This window comes from Haemorhous mexicanus, chromosome 9 (genome assembly GCF_027477595.1).
Source record: "Haemorhous mexicanus isolate bHaeMex1 chromosome 9, bHaeMex1.pri, whole genome shotgun sequence".
NCBI classification, from domain to species: Eukaryota; Metazoa; Chordata; class Aves; order Passeriformes; family Fringillidae; genus Haemorhous; species Haemorhous mexicanus.
Window position 1 is genome coordinate 30,804,124 of NC_082349.1, and position 18,505 is coordinate 30,822,628.

Here is an 18,505-nt window from a genome sequence, read left to right on the forward strand (position 1 = left end):
AGTTCTCCTCCGAGCCCACAAGGTGTGATTTGTCTTTCCTATCATAAACCAATAAAGGCTTAATATTTGAGGATATCTTTGGCATCCCCATGCTATCCACCAGCCCAACTCTTGTGCTGTGCATGTTGAAATATCCACAGTGCTCCTGGGTTGCTTCTGTTTCCTCTTTGTAAATGTTCACTCTTTAGAAAATGACCCCAAACTTTTGCTCTGATATGTCGCCTATTATAAAACTCTTTCAAGCTCAGTGGGTAGGATGGCAAATCTGGGAGAGGACACGTAAAAGACAGATGGTTGCACCAACTTGAATGTACAGTGCTTAGTGTTTTAATCCTCTGGTCCCTGTGGGATAGATATGTTGGTAGTATCTTCCTTTTATAGATGGGGAAAATATGATGAGGTAAATAAGAGGATATACTTAAGATCTGTGTATATAAATAACTCAGTTTTTTTTTTAGGCCAAACTACTAGAAAAAGTTACAGATGTTCTGGGTTTTTCTTGGGAGTGAGGACATTCATAACTACATCAGACAGCATTAAGAATTTATAGCATAAATATGCTTCAGGCACAGATCAATTAATAACTGGCAAAGGACCTAGCAAAGCACTCTCTCAGAGCAGGGATTATTCTGAAATTGTGCACAACTACATTGCAGGCACCTTTCTTTTGTACCTTCTGGGATCAGTCACTGCCAGAAAATAGGAAACCCATCATATCTGGTCTATTGATTGCCCACAGCCTCAGGTACTTAGTGCAAAGGCTTTTCTTACCCAGGACATTGTGGTGCCTTCTGGAAGCCCTCAATTTTCCTGGTGTGCTGTTTGTCATAGGGGTGTGTGCCCTTTGTTGTGTGCTGTGCTGCTCCCCAGGCAGCAGGAGGAGAGGAGGGTGTTGTGAGGTCCAGGTGACTTAGGGCAGTTCTTAGCTCAGGGCTTGCTCCATGGTCATCAGTCACAAAGGAAACCTGTGGGGTGAGGTTAACATTCATCACCAGTTTACCAAAATACTGCTTAATACCCTAAATTAGCCACATCCCCAAGGCAAGTGGCTTTATGTTGTACACAGGAGAGTATTGTAGTTACTGATAATGTTTTGTGCTTGGATGAAGCTCTTGCATTCATACATCTCCAAAACTGTCATAACATAATGATGCCAGACAGTCCCCTTGGGAGATTTTGTCAAGTGCAGCTTTTTCCTCTCAAAATTTAGAAACTTAAAAAGCACTACAGTCCTCTCCCAGAGTAAGTTTCCTGAATTTCCAGTCTCAAGGAAATTGGATTCTGGTACTGGTCATCAAGCAGTATTTTAAGCTGTTTGGCAGTGTCTGGTGTTGGATTTCCATGTATTTCTTGGGGGCACTATGAGCTCTAGAGCTGTTCATCTGCTGATGTCAGTGCCTGTGTCAGTCTGTGCCTGGAGCATGAAGTCCTCTTTTTCAGCTGAGGCTGCGTGTGGAACAGGCTCCAGTTCCTGAGCTGAAGGGCATCTGAGCATGCATTTTGTTAAGAGGATGATTTTTTTTTTATGTAGTGTCTCTGGAAGGTAGAGGAGGATTTCTGATGCTGTTAGGAGAACCGTGGTGACAGCACTTCTTGGGGCCCCTCTTTGGGTGCTTTTGTTTCTTACATCAAGATGCTCAGTTATGGTGTCTTGAAAACATTCACTTTGAACATGCAGTTCATATTCAGGAGAGCCTCTTCAGTTCCATCACTGACTGGCTGCAAGATGTGTGTTATTGATTCCTGCACATCTGTGGGATTGATAAGGCTTGTCTCCAGCAGGTCTTTGTTTGGGGTCTCTTGAGGCCAGTTTTCAGGCAGCAGTTCTTGTCCTGGGTGAAGTTTAACAGAGGCAATCTGGGAAACTGGCCCATGCCAGCAGAAAGGAGTCAGCCAGGAGTGCAGCTCTCTGTAGGTGTAGCCATTGTCTTGGGATAACTTTCAGAGCTTCTGTCTTCTCATTCCTTGCTCTCTTGTCTGACTTCACTTTGATTTCTAAGGTAGGGTGACTGTTACTTGCAGGAAAAAGGAAGAGGGGAGTTCTTCAGTGGTCCAGAGAGCTTTGGTGAGGAACTGTCAGTGTGTCCTATGGAAAATTGTTGTTTAAAGCTGTTCTGATAAAAGCTTTATGCTTACAGGAAACATTTACTTTGTTGTTTCTTCGTGTGTCTGTGGTGTCTCTGTAAAAACAATTTTTATGTTTGTCCAGCTCCTCAGTGGCACACTCTTCAATTTTATTATGTTTTCTGATGTTTCCTGCTTCTATGAAAATAGTGACTTGAGCTTTACAATTATTTTCCTAGACTGTGCCTTGAGGCTGCTGCATAGCAAATGTTAAGCTAACCTGTTGGTCTGGAATATCCCCATGCTGCTGGTTTGTCTGGAGAACAGTGTCACAGCTTTATGCAGACAGCTGGGATCAGCTTTGAGCAGAGCTTGAACTAAAAACCTCCAGAGGTTCACCCTAAATTTATTTAGCAAATGTAATAAAGAGAGAACTTGAATCTCAGAGTGTCTCTCTTATTGCTTAAATGGTGAAGGTATGAGTTATAAAAGGAGTTATTTACCTTCCTAATGTTGAAAGGGAAATATCCTGTTTCACTGAGCCTTCAGAAATTTAGGGGTATTAACACGAAAGTCTGACTGAAGCTTTGAATTGGTGCAGCTGTTGAGGAGCTGTGCTGGAGAGGCTGTATTGCAGTATCTTTTATTGTCCAGCTGGTGAATGTTATCATGGAGAATTGACAGTGACATGTCAGATTTTCTTCTGCTGGGGAAATAAACACTTTTCTAAAAGGGAATTTGATTTGAAGTTAATGGGAATGAAATGTTTATCCTCATTTATATTTGCTTGGTATGTCTTTGACTTTTTTTGAAAAGCTACATAGTTATGTGATGCCCACAGTTGTCCTCAGTGAATATTTTCTTGTTGCAAGGAGATTTAGTGGTAGCTGCTCAGTAAATAACTGCTGATGTCTTTATGGGTTTACTACTTGACTCAGGTAAGATGGCTCTTATTTTCTTTTTTTTTTTTTTTAACTGTTTTCTTTTTTCTATTCAAAGAAACGATTGAAAGCAGCAGAAGCAGAAAGCAAGCTAAAACAAGTGTATATACCCAACTAGTAAGTATCTCTTGTTTTGTTTTCTATCTCATTGTAGAGCATTGTTTTGTTTTCTGTCTCATTGTGTAGCATTTTCCATGTCCTACCAATATTATTATTTCCTGGTTAGGATGTTGTGCTAAGTGTTGCTCATTTCCTGCATTCTCTGTAATGTTCCCATCCTGAAGTGACTGTTAGTTATCCCCTAATCTTTATTTTTGTATGGACTGGGAGTTGGGGACTTGCTGGCAGGTCAGCATGGTTGTGAACAAAAGGGTAGCTAATTAACTGCTTAATAATCTATCTGTTTTTCTTAATTTTTCTCAGCAGTGGATCACCAATGCATGTTTGCGATATATCATTATATATTAAAAATAATGTATAATTATTTATAGGTGTACATATATTTTAAAACAAAATTTTTAGTAAAATCTGTCCTCTATGGCATGTCATCTGCATAGCCTAGTCAGTAGTAGTTATAATGCAGAACTTCTAGTCTACCCTTTCCTTTCACTTTTCAACTTTCACTCTCAGATATGCTCCCCTGTGTATTATCCCCAATAACTTCTTTGCTCTTTTATGCTGTCTCCTTTTAAATATTTATGAACTTCTACCATCTGTTCTGTTACTTTAGATAAAACTAATTTTTATATACTTAGCTTGCAGGACAGCCCCTTATTTCTTCTGAAAATAGAGGATCCATTATTAGATGTCAATACCTCTCAGGTGAATTTACTAAAAATGAGGTGTACTATTCAGAGTGAAGCCAAATAGATTTCTTGTCACAAAATTTTTCAACAGTATTGCTTTTTGTGGACAGCATTACTCTGCAGGGGGACACTGGACATCAAATTAAACATGAATTCACAATGTGATAAGCTCATAAAGCAAAAGGCAGTATAATTTAGAGTGCAGATGCAGAAGGATATTGCAGATGAGAAAGCCTGGCAGTCCTGCTGTTCTCTTGGATTAGAGTGTGTGGAGGGAGGGCTTTGTGTTTGGAAGGTTGTGGTGCTCATTTGGTAATGGCTGCCTGGAGTGGAATCTTATCCCTCAGCAAGGTAATTCTTTTTCCTACCTAGAGAACACATAATCAAATCAGCAACTTAGCTCCCTGCTCCAGGAACAGACCTGGCTTTGCCCACGTGGCTGCTCTTCTGTGTCTGGCTTTGATTTCCAGTCACGGTTCATTTTATGAGTGTTGTACCTTAACTTACATGTTATTTAATTGATAAAATGTGGGATACATTTTCTTCCTCCTTCAATATCCTTTCATGTATATCAGGGAAAGTAGCAATTACATGACTTACTTAATCCCACGTGAATGCTTCTTCTGTTTTCTTGCTATTAATACCTCTAAAGGTGGCAACAATTGAATATTTTTAAGTTTTTCAGATTACTTCTACACAAGCTTGAATACAAGGGCTGGCATATAGAGTCTGTATGACATCTACGTTATCTTGTGACCTAGGAGGAGATTGTATTCTTGGCTTGTAATAGCAATGCACGGTGTAGGGATCTAAATATCAATGTTATTGATTTGTCCTTATCATGTTACTGAGCCCATTCCTGTTTCTAGGCTTGAGCCATAATGATCCACTTGTCACCTCAAAAAATAAATGACTTGATGTAGGCTGTCACAAGACCTGTGCAGAAGGGTATCACCTGATTGACTGAAACCCATTTTAAGAGTAACTGGTGTAAAATTGTTTGCACTGAGAGACCCTGGAGGATATCAGACTCAAACAATTTTACATTTTTTTTCCTCTGGCTGTCTTCCATTGATAGGGCTCTTGTTTGTTTCTCTGATGGTAAATAGGAAAACCTAGCAGAGAGGAGGAAGATAATAAGAAAAAGAATAGAAGCTGTCTTCAAAGGTCACATACATGTTGGACAGTGACAAATAGCAGCTCTGTGTAAAGCTGTGGAGTTTGATATTTTCTAACTTGAATCTGTGCCCCAAATTTTTTAATGTAGGTAACTGAACCATGGAGGGTCATCCAGGTAAATTGATGTGAGGATATCAAGTCCTACACCAAAGTCTTAGAAAAACACTTCTAACTCAGACTGAACAAGCATTTCTGTACCTCTTCCAAGAATAACCCTGGTTTTGGGGCAGACGTTTGTAGCTGACTTGACAGAACCCAATGTCTTTAAATATAGCTTTGCAATGAAGCCCTTTGGCTGAAAAGCACTGATGTGCTTTCCTGGTGAAAGGAAAAAGTGTGAAATCAGTTAAACTCAGGAAATACTGAAAAACAAATGTTTCAGTTGTTTTCTGGAGCACTGTCTGTGTCAGTGTGAGTGGTGTTGAAGCAGCAACAGAAGTCTGAATGCACAAAGAGATTCCACATTGTCACATCCTCGTCCTGCCATCCTCCAAAGGGAGTGCAGTGCTTGGAAGACCTTCATGCAGGTGTAGTCTCAGACTCTTTCTCCTTCTAGTGTGTACCCAAACATACTCTTCAGGCTGTTGTGGAAGCTGTGCTCTGGTTCTACTAATCTTACAGGCAACATATGTACCATCTTCTTTTTGATGAAGATCTGCAGCTTGTGCTTTTTGGGATTAGGACATCTGCAGTCGTGAAGGCTGAGACACCACTTGTGTGTGGATTTTCTCTCATTTGCTTTGATCTAAGTGATAGCAGAAGGGGTAAGAACAGAAAGGGAAGAGTGAACTGCTCCACACGATTCCCAGTCTCCAAAATGCACTGGTGAAAAATGTAACTTGTAACTCTACACCTGTATGTGTTAATGAATACATTCTGTTTACAGTGTTTTATCTGAGAATCTCCAAGCACGTTGACAAGCTGCAAAAGCAGCCTCTCAAAGGCTGTGAAGCAGGGAAATACTGTTCTCCCTACTGTGCCCCTTTTGTGAATCCAGTAGGGGAACTGGAGGAATAGGTCAAAGCTTTGGTTCACTACAAGGGGCAGCTGCTTAACAAGCTGAAGATAATTCCTTTGTCTATTTCTTGGTTGTCCTCTGCTTGAGAAGCAAGATCATTTTTCTTCCCTGTTTCATTGTGCAGAGGTCCATGGCAACATGGAAAACTTAAAAGGTATAATGCTGCTCTTCCCTCTGTAGCTGTGCTAGTTAAAATGGCACTCCCCAACATTTTGTAGGAGAAAGCTGCTCTTATTCAGAAAGCATTGTTTAATGGTCATTAGACCTGCTCTTAAAGTGGGTATTTACAGGAGGTTGGAGAGCTGTGAGGAAAGCTCACCTCTGGTTGCCTGGATCCAAACACTTCCCTTAGATGCCTAGAGGTGAATGGCACAAATGTGCCTTTAAAAAAAATTGAAATTATTTTTATTTCTGAGGCTTTATTTGTTTTGTTGCATCCAGCACACATGGGTTCTTCAATAACAGGAAACATTCACAGGATGGTATTAAGTTTATAATTATTTATAACAACAAAAATTTTATCACCATGCTGTGGGCCAAATGCTGTCTGCTCATCTCCTGAAGGGATATCAGTCTTCTGTGGGGATCAGGTTGGGTTGCAGAGGTCTCAGTCTCTGTTGACAGGCTTTTCTCTGCATGTGCTTTATTGCCTCCATCTCTTCCCTTGGGACTGAGCTGGAGAATGCAGCCCAGAAATCTGCACTTCATGGTCCCTGTTCCAGCATAACTGACTGCTCCTTCATAACTGAAACCCCTTTAAGAGACTTCCATTCCTGAAACAAGACCTGGAAATGACAGTTTGCCACACCATCAGTATTCTCACTACCTTATTTGCATCTTTAGCTTCAGCTTCATTAATTGCTTAATGATTCATCCAGTTACTCATCTGATTCTCTTGTTAATAGCTGTGGCAGGCTTTGGTGATATCAAACAAGTTTAATTAACATGTCATCAACAACTAACAGCTTTTTGCTTCTCATATGATGAAAACATTATCTGCTTGAATTTTATTGCTACTGCCATTCAGAAACTTGACCGTAGCTTTGGAGCAGGGCACAGTCTGGTGCTTGCTGCAGCTTCATTACTTGTAGTGCTGCAGAATCCTGGAGTTTACCTCAACTACAGCATGTTAGTCCTTCTGATCAGCATGGTTTGGTGATCAGCTTGCACCAGTGCATGCTTTCCACTTGTGTTTTAATACAAGCTTGATAATGGTTTTAGAGAGGATAATGGAGTCAGGCCATCCTTTCTAGTCCCAATTCTCTGGACGTGCTTTGTTGGGCTTTACTGATGGATGTCAGACTAGTTTGCTGTATTTTGGGGGAATAAACCCAAGGTGTAGAAGGGAAGCAACGGGCCTGATGTTGAAGCATAAGGCCTTAGTTTTCTTTACTTCAGTCTCTTGCTCTGTGGAGCAGCACTGCCTGTAGCAGTGTGTCTGGGAGGGCTGTTTGTTTTGCAGCACTGGGGCAATGTTTGCATATGGAGTTTGCTGGTGAATCATTGGCAGAAGTTCTTTTGCAGCAGGTTACTATAGTGACATCCCAGAGCAGAGGAGCGTGAATGTTCCCTCTTTCAACTGCCCCTTTGTTAAACTGCCCTGGGATCTCCTGCCATCTGCAGGGTCAGAACTTGGTGCCTTTCTGATAAGCACCCTGAAACACTTTAATCTTCGGAGGAACTGGGCAAATTAATAAGCAGAAGGAGATGAAAAAATATTCAGGCTTGTGAATTCATCTAAATGTCTTTTTTTTTAATCTCCTCTGCTGCTATTGAGCTGTGTATGTGCTGCTCAGTGCACTGTAAGAACAAACTACTGACAGTGCTCCTGTGCCATTTGGCCTCCAGAGCTTTCTCTGCTGCAAAAAGGCTCTGAATTTTACAGTGAGAACACTATCAAAAGCTTTTCCTGGTCTGGACAAACATACTCTTGCCTCCTTATGCAGCCTATGTGAGATTCCTGTAGTTTATTCACAGCAGAACTTATTTGATTTTGTCTCTGTCAAAATGGAGCTTTACTGAGCTGTGTATCTCAGGATCTGATTGGGCATTTTCAGATAAGGATGTTTTCTGGCTTACAGGGCAGCATCAGCTTTCCAGTTGTCTTCAGAATTATGTCAGTTGGATCTCCTTTGCTTTTCATTGCTGAGAACATGAAACCTGATGCTGGTGCCCCACTAGAAAGAAATTAATTTGGCTCTATTCCCACAATGTTGTTTTTGTAGCTCTAGCCTGGGTGAAACACAGCAAGTATTCTGTGTTACTGAAATCACTGTGCCTCCTGTGTCAGTGTGCAATTGATGTGTAAGAAAAGGAGATTGCAGAAAGCCATTTTAAGATATTTCTCCTTCCAAATCATGGGTTTGTTAGTTGGAAATAAAGGGAATATGCCCACTCCTGTCAGTCTTTGGGAAGGGAATACGATAGGAATGTAACCAGCTTTGCAGTCGGGCTCATGTTCAGCAGCTGGCCCCAAAGCCTGCCTGCTCTTTGCTGCTTCTCTGAAGTGAACTCCTAACAGAACTCCAGAGTCCTTGCATGTTTGATGAACTCCTCGTGTACTCTTACGTGAAACCTTGTGTACAGCTTCTTCCACCTTCCTCCATGCCCCAGAAGCCCTGTCCCTGCAATAGCAATACTCTGTCCTTCTTCTTCCCTCCCATGCCAGATTTTTGGAAGGCCTCATTGTCCCCCTCAGGCACTTCTTCCTCTGCAGATGTTTTGTGCTATTCCATACTGCTCTCCATGCCAAGGATTTGTTGGCCTTCCATTCTCAGCTCCCACCAGTAGCTTTGTTTTAGCTCGTAGCTCTTGTCTTTTCCTGAATCATCATTTTACAGAGGGTATAGGGATGAGCTGAGGTGACCCAGATGTTGTATTTGTGGGAATTGTGGCCACATGATGCAAACTCTTGCAGTGAGACAGCATGGAAATATTTGTGACTGTAGTCTAGGGTTGTATTTCCCTGATTAAAGCAGACCTTGTCATCTCTGCCTTCTGCTCCTGCCCTCAGCCTTCTTTTTGGAGATTCAAGTAAAATGTATTGAGGACTTGTGAGTGAGATCTGTTTTTGCCTGGATTCGTATGTCTGGGATAGTGAATAAGATAAAAGTCTACCTGGACTGGTTTATTGTTTTTTAAAGGTTTTGAAGTCTTGTAAATGGCATCCAACTATCATTATAGTTATTTTCATTATCAATATTTTTAAAATATAATTAGAGACAGTGTGTTCCTAGAAGTCAGATTGCTGGTAATTACAGCTGGTTCTGGAAGCCATATGCTGAATGAAATTTGAGTCTTCAACCATTTTGGGCCATACCTTCAAAAGTATAATAAAAAATTGCGTGCTTCAATTAACACTTGTCATTCTTTTTGCTTTGTGTCTTAAGTAACAAGCCAAACCCCAACCAGATCAATGTAAATAATGTCAAACCAGGAGTGGTAAATGGTACTGGAGTCCAGGCACAGAACGCAGGAGCAGGACGGGCCTGTGAGAGCTGTTACAGTAAGTGCCAGAATGGCAGCTGAGATGGAATTGTTAAAATCAAAGTTGTCTGGGGGGGGAGGCTGAACTGGATAGAGCAGCATTTAAAAGTTTGGGGGTTTTTGAGGTTGTTTGTGTTTAGTGTTTGTTTTTATTTTTAACTACTAGTGTTACATTTGTAAACAGAATTATGAAGTACTTAAGGGGCACTTAGTAAATGTTCTATATAATTGCATGTAAGTATTGAGTGAATATTTAAATCACTAATGTGTGAATTTGATAATTTTTTTCATCATTTTTAGTAGTTTCCAAAATATGTGGCACCACTGAGTTTGATCTGCTGCCTGATATTATACTGAGTTCTAGTGGTTGTGCTCCTTTATGGGGAGCCTGTACAGATGCTGCAGTGATGCTGTATGAGAAGTCAGGTCCCAGACTCTGTGCATTTCTCAGTTGTAAAATTAATATATGGGAAGTTCCTGAAGGCAGTCTTTGCTATTTCCTATGTTCTGCAGAAATTCTCTTGCAAAAAGAGAACCTTCTCATCCATTGGCAGGAAATCTTCCCATCTTAATAATCGTTTCTTTCTGTTAGCTTTTTAAAAGGAATGTAGATTAATTAATGTAATCAATTCTGCTGAAATCACAAGTATGTTTAACAGTGGTGATGACAGTGAAGCCATCATCAGTTTTGAGGGTCTGCTCTGTTTGTGGGGGGGGGGAATGTTTTCTATTGTGCTGCTTCTAAAGAGAATAAGATCTGAAAAGTGATCCTGTGTAAGGATATATATAATTTCCACCTTTGTTATCTCTAGCCACCCAGTCTTACCAGTGGTATTCTTGGGGTCCCCCTAACATGCAGTGTCGCCTCTGTGCATCCTGTTGGACCTACTGGAAGAAATACGGTGGCTTGAAAATGCCAACACGCTTGGATGGGGAGAGGCCCGGACCAAACCGCAATAACTTGGTGGGTATCCACCAGGCAGACTGCTGCCTCTGCCTGGCAAGCTGAGTGTCATGCTATCCAACTGCCTGCTCACTGCTCTTAAATATTTAACCACCAAAAGAATGCCTGCAGCCCTCATTGCTGTCCTTGGGTTTGGTATTTCGTGTCAAGCAGAAGTTGGCGCATTAACCTTGGCTAGAAGTAACTTGTTGCCAAGTGCTGCCCTGAGGAAAAAAAAAACATCGTTAGTTTAGCAAAGCAGCCTTCAAATGCATGAAATGACTTAGTGGAGATGGGAGAAACTGAAATGCCAGCCAGTGTTTCTGGTATTTGGTTTCCATGATTTTTGCTGTAGGGGGAACAGCACTGTTTTTTTCTCTCCAAAAGAATCAATTATTTCCTGAAACCTATTTACTCTCCCGAGGCATATTCAAAATTAGATACCCCAAATAGCTAGTGACTATTTAGAGATCCTTTATCTTGTTTTCCTACCTAATCCTACTTTTTTTAATAATCCTCCTTTTTTGGATAGGTTTGAGTAAGCATTGTATGAGCTGTTTCTGTTTCATTTTTTCTCTCTTAGTCAGAAACCAAAAATCTCAGATTTTTTTTCTGAATTTGGTAAGAGTTTAATCTGGAAGCATTAGACATTAAACTGATTGGAGAAGGTAACTGTATCACATGGATAGAAGGATAGCACACACTGAACTTTTATCTCAGGATAATTTCTTTCCTCTTTCCTATTCTTTGCTATCATTCCCTTTCCATTTCTTTTGTTTAGCATTTATCCTATCCAGGCTTCTCTTTGCCCTCTGAAGCCTCCTAATTGCTGAGATAACTGCCTTATACCTCTTGTTTGTTAATTAAAAGTATGTAAATAGTCATAGAAGGGAAAGCCTTGTTCTCCCCAAACTGAAGTTTCTTCCTGTTTTCCAGCTGTGGGTGGGTCTGAGATAAGATTCTACTTGCATTATTTCATTGGTTGACTTAGTTGCTTTTCATAAAGAGGATAACTACTTTGGTTCTCAGTAGCTCATAAATGTCTTCCAGTAGTATTCTTTATTATGTGCAATGAATATGAAATCTATCTGTGAGTACTTTTGTTAAGAGTAAGAATTAAATAAATTCTTGCAGCTTTGAGCCAAAACCATTCCTGCATGCCATACATTTGCTTTGGAAAATGAGGTTTTGGTGTATATTTTTGTTATGCAGCTCTTTCTGATTTTCCCCTCCTTCTGACAAACACTTTGTTATAAGGAGTTTGCCTTGTACCTCCAGAGCAACCCTGAGCACCCAAAAGGAGAGTCTTTCTCTTGAGCCTATAAGCTCTAAATCGTGTGATAGCATCAGGTAACTTCTTCACGTCTGGCTTTTGGATCCCTACCTTAATGCTTGTGACAGCATAGAAATCAATGCTTCCCTGCAGAGTGAGAAGGTTTCCATTCATTTTATCCTTTGAGATATTAGGGGTGAGACTTGGGAAATGGGGAATAGCTGGGTTAAAAATATTTTTCATGTGTAATACCATTTCTGTTCTTGTGTCTGAGAAACAGTAGTTGAAAGTGACTTTACATAATACTTACTCTTCTTTGCAGCTGTACTTTGTAATAATTGCTTTTTTCAGAAACCATTTTTATTTTCCTTTCCCTTCAGAGTCCTCATGGTGTGCCAGTACGAAACAGTGGGAGTCCCAAGTTTGCTATGAAGACACGACAAGCTTTCTATCTCCACACAACAAAACTGACCAGAATTGCCAGACGTTTATGTCGAGACATCTTGCGCCCTTGGCACGCTGCAAGACACCCCTATCTGCCTATTAACAGTGCAGCAATCAAAGCAGAATGTGAGTGAGCTGCAGCTGGGACCTCCTTGCCAAGGAGTCCTTTGAGACTTCTGTCCTGGAAAGTTTCGAGTTGCAGCTTGCTGAGATGCTCTCTTGCACGTAGCTAGTGCTTTCACAAAACCTAGCTGTACTTGCAGAGCCTTCTAACTGATGGTAGGCTGGGCAAAATGACTTTGAAAGTTCATGAGTTGTTTGTTTTAAAACATTTCTGTTTGCTATTACATGGAGCATTCTCTGTGTTTGTGTCCTGTTGCCAGGATCTGCTTGCCACCTGTAAAATTCCTTTTAATGGCAAAGCTGTTTCAGGACACTGGAGTTACTTACTTGGTTTTGCTATAATAGCTAAATGTCTTCACCCTCTAATTATTTCTCTGTGTTTTACAGGCACAGCACGTTTACCTGAGGCATCAGAAAACCCATTGCTATTAAAGCAAGTGGTTCGAAAGCCTTTAGAAGCAGTCCTGCGGTATTTAGGTATTAAACTCACCAAACCATCACCTGCAAAACCCCCCAGACACAGGAAACACCCTCCTAGATACTCTGCTGACCATTTGGGTTTTCCACTTAGTCCAGATTTAGATGCTCATTCTGGATTAAAAACAAACAAACAAGAAACAAGGCACAAAAAAACTCACCCCACAAACAAAAGAAAGCATGAAACCCATCTCCTTAACTTGTCCTTTTTACTTTTCCTACTTTATCTGACAGAGCCAGTGTCTCTGCAGTCCACTCTGGGGTCATAAAGCTCTATCAGAAACTTGTTCAAGTGCAGGGAGGGATGTGTTTGCTGTGGCTTCTGATGTATATGGAGACAGTTTACCATCTGCCAGTGGAGGCACTAACATCATGTTTTGGGAGCATGTGATTATTCACTTCTCATGATTTTGGGCTGTCTGGAGGTAGTTTGGGCAGTTGGGACCTCCAAGAAGCCTCTTGGGTTTAAGACAGCCCTGTGTCCCGCAGCTTGTGAATCAGCTGATGGCTGTTCTGTGCTGAATGTAGACAAGGGGATCATACTTCTGTTTTTCACTTTCCTCTTGGGTTTTATTATTTTTTTTAATTACAATTTTCTTGAAATTACGAATTACAGTTTTGCCTCATGAGCTGATTTGCGGGGCAGGACTGTGTAGCTCCATCCAGAACTGTGGTGTAAGTTTGAGCTGCTGGAAGCATCCAGAGTGATGCTGTGTAACGTGCCAGTGCTGACTCCAGACAAATGCCAAATGCTTTCCCCAGTGCTCCCTGTTACCCTGCAGACATCCCTCAGGTTCTTCTGGCAGCCAAATGCAAGTCTCTCCTCTTTGAAGGCTTCCAGCTTAGCAAGGAAGTTGATTGCCTTTTCATTTAGATAAACAGCATTGGAGTTGATTTTAGGTTTCTTTGAACGCTTTTGTTGATGAAATATTGTAAGGCTGAGGGTGTATTAAATATTTACTGCTCTCTGTTGGGCGTTGTACTTCTGCTGTGTGCTGATGGGATACGTGGATTGAGAAACCTCTGGAAACATACAGTGCAACAAAAGAGAGCAGATGAAGGGAGAAGTGTGCTGTTGGATAATATCCTTATTTTAATAATGGTACAGAAAGTAGCAGCAGATTTTGAGCCTTCCTTGCACTGTGTCAGGGTCTCCACTGGATTATTGAGCTGGGAGAAAAGAGTGATGGAAATGGAGGGAGGAGTGGCAAGGAGAATTTTTGGTGCTGTTAGTGGAATTGAATTTATATCTTATTCTGCTGTTGGGCCTGTGAGGGAAGACTCAGTTGAAGTTCCCATTTGATATTTCTTGTAACTTTCTCAAAGCCTTTTCTCAACTCAAAGTTGAAGAGTGTGGACTTGATGTCTGCCTTGGCCCAAAGCTTGAATTCAGATGTTGTATTCTTTATAGTGGATCTTTGAATCTTTACTTTGTTTGCTGTTGCAGAAATTGTATTTTTTATAAACTTTTCAGGCAAACTGGCAGAGTTGTAATTTCCCCTGAGTTTAGGGGTGTGTTGAATGACCAACATGGCCAAAGTTGGGTTGTAGTATACAGCACCCCAAAAATTACTCCAGATTATTGGAGAACAGTGTTACAGAAATAGATACAAAATGCTTTTGCTATCAAATCTTTTTTTAGGATAATACCGTGATAATGATTTTCGTATCTTTAGTAGTGGTGAATTCCTAAATATATGGAAATGCTTTATATCAGTAGCAATCTCAAAACTTTTGACTGAGATAGTTTGTATGTAAAAGGAGGTGTACTTGGTCACCTGGGAAGTTTGCAGGTTGTTTTCAGATTTATAATTCCAGTATCTTTACTAATAAGAAACATCTACTTTGCTGTTTTCCACCAGAGTCTCATCCATGTCCTCCAAAACCAGATCCTGCCAAGAGCTTGTCCAGTTCTCTCAACAATCTGACTCCTGCTAAGTTTACACCTGTCATTAATAATGGGTCCCCAACTATCCTGGGAAAAAGAAGCTATGAACAACACAATGGAATGGATGGTAAATATTTTCCCACAAAATTTAAGTTGTGTCTATAGGCTTTTTCTTCTGTCCTTTTGGTATACAAGGAGATTATCTAAACTCATAGTCCTTTATATAAATTCCAAATTTCTTATTCTTGAGGGAGGTTATTTTAAATTTTTTAAGAGCCACCTGTCCCATTTCTCCTTTTAGGTGAGGCACATGGTGTGTACTGCCTAGGAGGTGCATGTCACTGTGCTAGTGGAACTCTGCCTGCCTTGGCCAGCCTTGCAAATGGGATAGTGAAGGAGAAACTTCCCTTCAGTTTTTAAATTAGTAGTGTGAAGAATACCCTGATTAGACTTTTTGAGTGATGTGTCCCTTGTTGGCCCTGTTACTCACTACCTCTGTGCTTGGGCTTCACCTCCTCAAGAAGAAGAGGCAAGGGAAAGGTGTTTGAGGTGGGAGATAGAAGCAGGATGTGCCTGGCATGGACTCCAAGTCTCTGTTCTGAAGAATTGCTCTTGCTTGAGAGTGTCAGGGAAGAGAAAGTGCAGTCTCTGTCAGATGAGGAGAAGAGGGTCTGTTGAATTGAGTTGGAACACCGAGGGTAGCTCCCCTTAACAAGGGAAAGGAACAGTTGGTGTAGTGGTGACTCCAGCAGGGAGGGAGATCCAGTCTTTCTCATTTTTTACCTTTAATTTTAACTTTATAAGTAGCTTATATAATTACAGACATTTGATGATATCTCATTGTGTTTTAACATTAAGAACTTTTAAAACTGCTGCTGTTCAGGTTGCTGATGTGATGTTTTTCTCTTTTCTGTTCACTTGTGCTCTATCAGGCAACATGAAGAAGCGCCTGTTGATGCCTAGCAGGGGTAAGACCTTGAAGCTGCGCTCAGCTTATGCTAGGAGAGTGATTTTTAGTTTCATCTGCTGGCTTGTCTGTGCTTTGTGGCTAATGAGTCTGTGTGCACCTTCTGTGTTGATGTCTAAGTGTTCCTTGGGTAACCACTTCCACCCATGGTTTTGCTGCTCACCTTTCAGGCTTTTCACATGCAGGCAACAAGTTGTGCAACTGTACTGAAGACATGAAGTCCTGTGTTGAGAATTGGTTCCTAATTCCTCAATCCTTCCTCAATTCCTCAGTCTTCCAGCAGTTCTGTGAAACTGCAGGAAGCTGTGATGGTTGGTTTGAAAATAGGGGTTGTTTCAATGTTTGACTTCTAAGAAAGCAAATTTTCACATGTCTTGAACTGCTTTGAATCCGCTTGGACCAAAAGAAATAGAAGACAATATTTACATCAAGTCCCAAGTTCAACCCTCTGTATTTTCCAGCGAGTGGACTGTCTGACTGGTTAGAGATGTCTGCACATTCTCTGCAGGCAGTAGAAAGCAATTTTCAAAATTTCCGCTGGTTAAAAATTAATCTGTTCTGAGTACTGAAGAGATGTCAGAATCTTTCATTTGTGATCATGCAGGAAATGTATATATGATGTCACTTCAGCAAATGTAGTAGAACGGGCCAATTTTGAATATTTAGGAGACAGACAAGCACAAAATGTCGCTGTGAACAGGCAAACACAAAATCTTACATGTTGCCATGAGCTGGCCAGCACTGCATGCCCTGATGATAATCCTTGTGTTTCATGGCTGAGACAGTGGGTGGCTGTTACCCATATTTGCATGCATGCAAATAAGAGTGCGTGTGGAGAATACAGCAGTGAGGACAGGGCTTGTTCTACTGTCTTGCTCTCTTTGGGAATTTATTCCTTATATCCTGTTGCTGAGTTCTTGTGTGCTTTGTAACTTGTCTTTTGGGAAGAGTAACAAAACCCTGCTGCGTTGGTCAGTTTGGCTTCCTGAGAAGCTGTGGCCAGTAATGAGGGATGTAGGTGCAGGGTAGCTCACTGAATTTCTGCAGCTCCTGATGAATACCTGCTTATGGGCAGACTTGCTGCTCCCTGCTGAATGTCTTCCTCAGCAGATGATACACTTTGGAAGCTCAGAGATGGTGTGGGCCAGAGGAAGGAGGTAGAACAGATCCTTCCCTGTTCCATTCACTTAGAACTGTTGCTGGAGCCATCTGCAAAGATGATTTGGGAAAAGTACCAGTTCCTCAGAGTTTGTGTTTCTCTGAAGCAGGTGTGTGGAGCTGTGCAGGGCCTGGATCTTCCCAAGCACCTGCTGCTCTACCTGTTGGGACTGTTCTCAGCCAGCCACTGAAATACTTGCTGGAGTACTTGTACCTGTAACTGCTAGGTAGCAGAATCCAGTTCACTCCCAGGATCTGTTTACCTGCTGGAGTAGTGAGTGTTAACTAGATATTCTTGTGAGCAGTTCAGCTTAAACCTGTTGTCTGAGATTTATTTGTGAATGGAAAATGTTTGCCACGCTTCAGTTTTGCATCTGTAATATTTCCTGAGCCTGGGTTGCTGGAAGCTTTGCCAGGACCAAGAGGGAAGGGAACCACCTGCAAGGAAACAAGATTTTAAGAACTTGGATCAAGATCTGCTGGGCACAGGGAAGCAGATGGTGGGAGTTTGGTGGCTTTCTTTCTGTCCTGGTGCCAGTTTGTGTCTTGGTGCCTCTTAGCACAGGTTCCCAGCTGCCTTGTGTGTGAACTGGTAAACCTTGCTGCTTGTGGGTGTGGATACAACTGGTTTCTTGTGCCATGAAAGGATTGGGATTGTGGCCCTGAGGCTTCTCCTTGGTTTTGGATGGAGTCATCCAGGCTTAGTAGTCTGGGGGGCTGCTGGCAGGAAGGGCACCAGCTGGAACTGCTGTGAAGAAGAGGTGAATGGCAGTGAGAGTGATGAAGCCTTGTGGCCAGAATTTAGGAGCCAGTGAGTGAGTATAAAAGGATTGGAATAAACCCATCTATTCAGAATAACTGATTTTTGGATTATAGCTGACCTAAAATAGTAGAGAAAGATTGAGAGTAAGCCTGACTTGTTATAATTCTGCATTTACATAGATACTATGGGAAATTGAGGGTGTTATTTTCATGTTTCTCATCTCCTCTTGACATACTGACTAGTTTAGGTCACTGAAGGGGTCTGTACTGCAAAAAAAAAAAAAAAAAAAAAAGTGCTTAGATGTCTGCCCAGAGAGGCTGAAAATATTCTTTCTGCACAACTTTAGGTTCAGGAAGACACTTTGTCCACCTGTGTTTAAATAGTTTCCGAAGAGATGTTAACCTAGTGCAAAATTGTATCTGTTATCCAGGACTTTTTCTGCTTCCTGCTGGTGTGCTGCATTGGTGGCACCTGGAAGACATCTCAGGGTTTGGACAGGTCACTGTGCCAGTGTCTGTGACAGAGGACAGGGGACACTGTTACTGTGGGCTTTAGCTGAAGTCTCTCTGCTGGTGATAAAAGCCTCATGGTGCTGGGCCATCACCTCCAAACACAGGGGAGAGGCCTGAACACTGGAAATTATAGCATGGGATGGTTTTGTAAGGCTTTCCTCAAGGCCAGGTTGTAAAGCAGAATATAATCAAGAGGTTTAATTGCAGGAAAGAACCAGGTAGCACTTGTGTCTGTATAGTGGAAAGCATTAAGGTACATCTTTATACACAACAATTGCTGAACTTCAAGGAGTAGTTCACCTTTTTCCTTTGGAATTCTGTCTGTTTTTTGGGTTTTTTTCGCTCTTGCTACTGTAGTTCCAGCTAAGTCATTTCAACTTTTGTTTTTCTGACTCATCTTTGCTTAGCCCTTGAAACCTGAACTTCTTCAAGCTCTGAATATGATTTATCTGGCCAGGCATTT

The 18,505-nt window shown here is 41.4% G+C and overlaps 1 protein-coding gene across 3 annotated transcripts in view; it reads left to right on the forward strand.

Annotated features, from left to right (window-relative positions):
• MTA1 (metastasis associated 1) overlaps positions 1–18,505 on the forward strand; it is a 74,695-nt gene that overhangs the window by 39,828 nt on the left and 16,362 nt on the right. For 2 of the 3 annotated variants that reach the window (XM_059854807.1, XM_059854806.1), the window contains exons 11-17: positions 3,064–3,122; positions 9,398–9,513; positions 10,307–10,458; positions 12,091–12,280; positions 12,665–12,754; positions 14,617–14,769; positions 15,575–15,610. In XM_059854807.1, the coding sequence (XP_059710790.1) occupies positions 3,064–3,122; positions 9,398–9,513; positions 10,307–10,458; positions 12,091–12,280; positions 12,665–12,754; positions 14,617–14,769; positions 15,575–15,610 (796 nt within the window). Of the gene's footprint in view, positions 1–3,063; positions 3,123–9,397; positions 9,514–10,306; positions 10,459–12,090; positions 12,281–12,664; positions 12,755–14,616; positions 14,770–15,574; positions 15,611–18,505 lie in introns of those variants that run through there. The other variant, XM_059854808.1, reaches the window with a different exon arrangement.